Source organism: Coptis chinensis, chromosome 6 (genome assembly GCF_015680905.1).
Source record: "Coptis chinensis isolate HL-2020 chromosome 6, ASM1568090v1, whole genome shotgun sequence".
In the NCBI taxonomy this organism is placed as follows: Eukaryota; Viridiplantae; Streptophyta; class Magnoliopsida; order Ranunculales; family Ranunculaceae; genus Coptis; species Coptis chinensis.
Genome location: NC_141461.1, coordinates 42,210,077 through 42,217,230, shown reverse-complemented (window position 1 = coordinate 42,217,230; position 7,154 = coordinate 42,210,077). Strand labels below are relative to the sequence as shown.

Below are 7,154 nucleotides of genomic sequence, written 5' to 3'. Positions count from 1 at the left end.
GTTTTTGTTTGTCCTATTCATCAACTAGTGAATGCCCGTGCCAGTCGGCACTCTAGACACATTGCTTTTGAACAACACCCCAAGAGAGACCATCTCTATGGTAGCATTGTATCGATGATATAACCATTTCCAACAGTTTTATACTTCATAATCATTTCATACGCATACTCAAGTGAGTTTAATTATTGCAATTCTATGCATTTCATTTCTCACAAACCAACTCATTACACATACTCTTATACATTCATTAATTTAATACATATCAGAATGAGAATGATGAAAATAAAGGGAGAGAGTCTTCAATTAAGAGCATCATCATTTTTTAAAAAAAAAATAAAAAAATCCAACAGAGTCTCCTTTGTATTTTCAACATTTCAAAAACCTAAATCCTGTCATAACCTGAAAATCAAACAATACAATTCTCATAGATCAACCATACCAAAATATATAACTTCATATTTATACATAACACAAATTACTTCTAAAACTAAAAGACAACTCATTAAACATTAAAGAAGACTTTGCATAATTTTTTTCACGGGGCTAATTCTAGTGAAAAATAAAATAAAATAAATACTCCACGCCCACTTATCGAGTTCCTCATTTCTCTCATTCTCCTCTCTATGCATACTGTTCACACCATTCTGCTACCATATGGATAAATCCGCCATGGAGCAAAGACTACAATCATGTCGCTGAAAAATTATGGCAATTTAACTTGGTACCGCAAAACAAACCACATACACATGATGATTTTTAGACTTGATACATTTAGCACAAAAGAGATGGTTTTCAAAATAAAATAATCTCTATTCTTATTTTTTGAGTATCCACGCTTATCATCAACAAAAAAACTATCATAAAACTTACATAGCATATATATGGATACAATATATTATTTATTTTCTAAATCAATAAAAGTAACATTCTTTAATTTCTCACTTGCCTTTTCTCATTGGTATCGATGTCCTTAGAGAAGAACTTCGGGTATCGACATTTGTAGTACAATTTCTTGCATTAGGTGGAAGAAAACGGATATTCTTTTTGAAGAAGTACATCTGGACATGGCCACATAGAGTTGCCCATGACTGAAAACCGGTGTCCTCAAATCAATGCCAACATATTTCACTGACTGGCCTTGCGACTTATTAATTGTCATGGTATAAGCTAGTCGAACAGGGAATTGTCGTCTTGATAGTTTGAAAGGCAACTCTGCATTTGAGGGAGCCAGAGATATTCTTGGGATGAGTACCGGATTTCCAGCTTTCTCTCCAGTCAAAATTTTGGCTTGAAGGACTTTACTCGCACATTGAAGCACCATAAGTCGTGTCCCATTGCAAAGCCCATCTTTAGGTGCTATGTTCCTGAGCAACATTATAGGGCATCCAGGTTTTAACTTGAGATTGAAAGGTGGTAAGCTAGAAGGGTCGAGGGAGTTCAGAAACTCGGTGGGATAGTGAGCCCCACTTGGATTATCAATATCATCTTCGATGATTTTATCTGCCGCCAAATACTCAAGCGCTTCACCAGGAAACAAATTCAGTGCAACCTCATTAATTGCACTCACATCATCATTACAGGCAGCAAGAATAGTGCGATCAGTTAAGAAATTTGGAGACGGTGTGTCCATAACATCCAATTGGGGATAGACAGAGAAGATGAGTTCTTGGATATTGGTACACTTGCGTATTCCATTCGGCAATTGTACGCATTCTTTGGGATTTGAACCAATCTAAATGAATCAAAGCAAAAAATGAATTCATTAGTTTCTAAAATAGTTCGTTTATATATGGAACTAATGGAGAAAAAAACATTCTAATTAGAAGGCATTAGTAGCACACCTCCAACAAAAAATCGGCGAATTCGACATTCTTGGACTCTGCCATTTCAAGCCGCATGTTCTCGTATCAAGTGCAAAACTTCTAAATAACTCCAAAGGAAAGAGCGCGTAGTGATGCACCAACAAATTGCTCTCTCCGCCTAACGTATATAGCAAGTAGGTGTTTGTCGAAAATCACCACCAAGAACCTGTAGTGATACCACCAAATATCTTCTTGTTTCCACAAATATCTTGAAGTGTTCTATCCACGGCCTCAACACAAGTATCTATGTTGCATGGGCACCTCGTCCCCAAACAATTAGTTTTGTTTCTTTAAATAGGTCGACAAAGGTCGAAGAATGTTTAGTGAAGCCGCAAAAAGTGGTATCCATCACATCAATTGGAATTTTAAATGTAGAATGAGCAAAGGTCGTCCACCGCATAATAACAGAGATGCAATTCGATGATGCCACCATGATGACAATAAGACCCGTCTTTGCGGCAAGCCTTTGCAATTGTATTATACAAAAAGTTTTCCCTGCACAATTTTGCTCCATTCAAAAAGAAAAGTTTGCCCTTGTCACCATATCTTGAATCGATCCGCAGCAGATAAGCATGAAGTTGTTAGGCATTAAGGCGACTCACATCAACTGCAGCCTCTTCTCCTATGCCTTCATCTTTGAAGTTGGCGTTGCTCCCAAATGAGCCTATTGCCAACAATTTTGCTCCAATCCTCCTTTTGCTTTGGCATGGGCGGAAATCTTCCAATGTCTTCCCCATTCTAAAAGGATTTGTTCCACGGATATAAGCCGTAATCTGTTATTTGCTCATCGGTTGGATCTCGGGATGTCGTGGCTTTGTTGAAGCCGATTGTCCAAGATCATCACATATACTCGATGCAAATTTGCTCCAAAGTATATCTGGTCGTAACGGATGACACTCTAAAAGAATTACACAAAACAACCTCCGTGAGTTGATATCCGGTTTTCATTATCGCCTCTTCTAGGCATTGTATCCACTCATCATCAGCTTCCAACAGCCCACGGGCAATACATGCTTCTTTGTATGTGCTGTACACGGTATCACCGACTTTATAAAGATATGCAAAGGAGGTAGGCCCTTTTACAACAGTAAGTAGCAAGCGTAGATAAAACCGCTCCCCGGCATTAGGGCTTGCAAAATACATCCTACCAATGGAAGGTCCCTGAGTCCTAGGAGTCCACTCTTGAGAGTCTTTGTGGAAAACATAGTGTCGTGGAAACTCTTGATAGGTATATGCACGTGCATCTAGATCTTCAGCACAACGCTTAAAGAAAGCTGTCAGTGTTGAAGTTTGCTCTCTTGCTCGGGCAAGAATTGCATCCATGGGCTCTTTGCTATTGAAAACAACCCTATGCATACCTTCCAAATGAAGCGCCAATCGTTGGACACTTGGAAACTCTTTATGCATTGGATTTTGAAATAGATGCCATGCAGCTTCTGTTGGTCCAATGTACCTTGCATCGATATATTGCTGAATCTCATCATTTGTTCCTGCCGCTACCACTGTTGCTTTGTCATAGCCTTTGTAGATGTACTTGTTAATATATTTAACAGCTTGACACGATGCACAAACTTCAACATTGATATGGCAGTCAAACATTTCAGACAGATATGCATTGTAGGGAACAACATCTCCATTATCAACTTTAACCATTTTATTCTTCCTCTTCACAAAATATTTATTGCCAGTGTCGCGCCTTCGGTAAATGGAGTACCCTTTTTTATCCATAATTGTTTCCTCCACAAACTCTTTTGGATAGCTTTTAGTGCATCGACCATTTTCCATACATGAAGCACTCGGATCTCGATCACCACAGGGGCCATGAACCATGCACTTCTTCCTTTGTTTCAAACAATGCGGGGTGGGTGTCGAGTGCGGGAATCAAGCACATACAAATTCATCAACTTGCTCATCTGTTTGGGATCTTGTCATCATGCTAAAGAAATAAAAGGCAATGCATGTGTGGAAGACCGCTCTGAAATTCAATGGTATAGACATATGCAACCACCGACCCGAAGATATCATTCTTCAAGATTTCTTTCATAATTGCTTTTCGTTTTATTTCGAATACCCGTGCAACTATTTCAGGCCGGTGTCAAGTTTGGTGTTCCTTGAGCGCATCTTTAATTTCCTCGCCAATTAGGATTTGCGATCCACCGTAAGAAAAATATCCGGGTGCTTATAGTGCCGGGTGATAGCCATTGAATCTGAAAAATCTCGTGACATGTGCCTTGGACTTCCAACATGCGAGGAAGGCAAAATGAACCGTTGGCCAATTTGATCAGGACTTAATCCCTCAAGTGCAACATCTGTCAAGCACTTGTACACATCCGAACGGATGGTGTCTTGATTTAGTCTAATGTATCGCAGACGGTTATGCTCATATGCAGCCCAAGCATCAACTAAAAATTCATGCAACAATTTACACCCCAGCAAGATGGATGAGTACTCTGTGGGTCGTTCAAACAAACGGTAGGCGTAATACAATAATTGGGTGAGTCTTGCATTGCTTGGAGCATTTCTCTTGACGTCCCACAACTTCAAATCAGGTGACCAACCCAAATCCCCATAAGGAAACAGAAGAACATAATGCAAAGGCAAATAAGCGGGATGACATTCGCTTATCCGTTCCAACTCATGCCCTCCTCTCAAGCGAAGTACAATATCACGCATGGCATCAACCTTACTCCCATCTCCAGGCAATATCACTGCAATCTCATCAGTTGTCGGAAGGTTGTACCTTCGTCTATCCGAACGCGGATCATAGTGTAGATGGACCGGAACATTGTTATTCTCAAAAGCATTTTCAGTTAAAACCTCAAATGCTTGCTTATAGATATCACAAAACTTGTGGGTCTGTAGAAGAGTTTCTTGTACAGTTTTCAACACTTCCCTTGACAAATTCGGATTACGATTGTGGCGGTGATCCAAAGCAGCTAGGGGATCATAAATATAAAGTTGTGAAAACTTAGGTTCCATCCCTGGATCAGGCAACAATGAACCGATTTGATGCCGCAACTCTCCATGAACAGTGAATGAGGTAGGACCACGTCCATGTAACACACGATCGTTAAATTTACAACCAAGACTGGTAAAGGCATTACACACATTGTATTGCCGAATGCGCTCCACGGAATAATCTTGCACGCGTTTATTAGATCCTTGAATAAAGATTTAAGTGCGAGGCAGTGGAGAAAGAAGCGGTAGCTTAACTTTTCCTTGTAAACAGCAAGTTCCAAATAAAGGTCGGTTGCGCCTTGATTTCGATAACTGTTCATCTTTCCAATGAAGGGCCGAACAAAATGGACAAAGAACATCCATCTTTCCCAAAAAGTGACGGCGATTTGGAACTGGAAGCGCATGACCTCTATGAGGATTAAGAATTTCTTCTTCACTTTCGTCAAATCCAATCATATCATGATCACTGCAAAAATAGACCTATGATATATCACGCTTTACGGTATGTTGAAATTTAACATAAGAGTGAGAATTTAAGTACTTGACTTACATAGTGTTATTCTCACAACTTTGCATTGTTACATCTTTTGTGAATGGAGGCTGGTTTTCTCTGTGAGAGATATCATACATTGATGAAGAGGACCCAACTTCGTACGTTGACCTCGTCTTCTTAAAGGAATCTGCTGTGTAATCAGACATAACATCTTTTTCTCTCTGTCTCCGATTTTGTTGTGCTATAGTCATTTGATCGTGATCTAGAGGCACTTGCATTTCCCTTTCTCTTCGAAGACGTTGTGCAACAGATCTCCGATTAGGAGGTGCAATAGATCTTTGACTGGGAGGCACAACAGATAACATATTGGGAACCGCAATAGAACTTCGATTAGGAGGTATAACAGATAGCCTAGTGGGAACTGCAGTGGATCTTCGATTAGGAAGCACAACAGATAGCCTATTGTGAGCTGCAGTAAATTTTCGATTAGGAGGCACAACAGATAGCCTATTAGGAGCTGCATTACATCTTCGATTAGGAGGCACAACAGATGGAGAAGGAGTAGATCTTCGATTATGAGGCACAACAGATGGAGAAGGAGTAGACCTTCGATTATGAAGCACATCAGATGGAGGAGTAGATCTTCGATTAGGAGGCACATATACCAGATTCGGGGGCGTAGCATATCTTCGATGGGGAGGCACATATATCGGATTGGGAGGCGTAATAGGATGTCGTGCTATGGAATTGACTGTGTGAATTAACGACTCCTTTCCCCTCTCTTTCATTTCTCCAGTTTGTGGTAATGAAGTCGCGACCTAAGATACTCCCGTTAATATGTTGATATAGTTGTACTCGTAAATAACAAACAATCAATATAATAATATATATGGAACTATGGAACTGGACAAATATATATATGTGTGTAGGTGTGTGTAAATCTATGTAAAAAAAAAATCAATTTCGTTACTCGGGACTATGTTCAAGTGATATTTAAAAGTGGTTATGACACAAAGTGAAATCACATAATAGTATTTCATCTTGTCAAGGTAATTTGCTCTTGCACAGCCTGAATTCGCTCTTTCACCATGATTGCCTAGAAAAGAAATTATGCAGAAAGTTAAATGGTATCATAACTGAAATGATGGTTTAATAAGGAGAGTTTTAAGAACAAAAGCGGGTGAAATATTATACCTAGAATATTGGTTTAGGGGAGCTCTGACCAACTTCTTGGAAACTCAAGAGAAGCTCATGAATATCCTCTGAACAAAAATGGGATTTGAAATACTACAAATCCTTATTGTAAGCTATTGACTCCAATCCTCTCACTTGGAAGTAAAAAATAAATTTCAAATACTACCTAAAATAACATGAAGTAAACCCGGTTTGCCAAATATCTAACTTAAAGGCACCAATATCATACAATACATCATACAAAATAAAGCAACAGTAAATAGGAAAATGGTATATGGAGATTGCAAAGCTGTCGTGAGAAGAAGAAAAGTGATGGAAGGAGTACTTTCGGTTAAAGCTTTCCTATTTCACAAGAAGTCTCAGGAATCACATCGTAACTTCCCACCATTCACTTACCTCAAGTTTACCCGAGTTGACATAAAGTAGCAAAAATTACTAAAATTCTTGCCTAAAGACATCAAAACTGAACCTAGACAAAAAGTATAAAACCTTCTCCCAATTCAGAATTGTAAACCATGGGAGTGAGTTATCGATGTTCACCAGTAAATGGTCTACCAGAGACAAAAGTCTACCAGAGTTTACATAAAGTAGCATAAATTACTAAAATTATTCATCAAAAGGTAGCAATACTCTGAAACATAAGTTTA

General features: G+C 39.0%; 1 protein-coding gene across 1 annotated transcript; it reads right to left on the bottom strand.

Moving 5' to 3' along the window:
• Window positions 1–970: 970 nt before the first annotated feature.
• LOC147493037 (uncharacterized) lies at window positions 971–1,929 on the bottom strand. The gene is made up of 2 exons (XM_086567727.1): window positions 1,842–1,929; window positions 971–1,732 (listed from the first exon to the last, which is right to left on the bottom strand). The coding sequence occupies exons 1-2, from the start codon at window positions 1,896–1,898 to the stop codon at window positions 971–973; spliced, it is 819 nt and encodes a 272-aa protein (XP_086423853.1). The 5' UTR covers window positions 1,899–1,929.
• Window positions 1,930–7,154: the final 5,225 nt, after the last annotated feature.

Coding starts and splice junctions, on each gene's coding strand:
- LOC147493037 (XM_086567727.1), bottom strand. CDS start 1,898: ATGCGGCTTGAAATGGCAGAGTCCAAGAATGTCGAATTCGCCGATTTT. Junction 1,733..1,841: donor TCGCCGATTTTTTGTTGGAG/GTGTGCTACTAA, acceptor TGATTCATTTAG/ATTGGTTCAAATCCCAAAGA.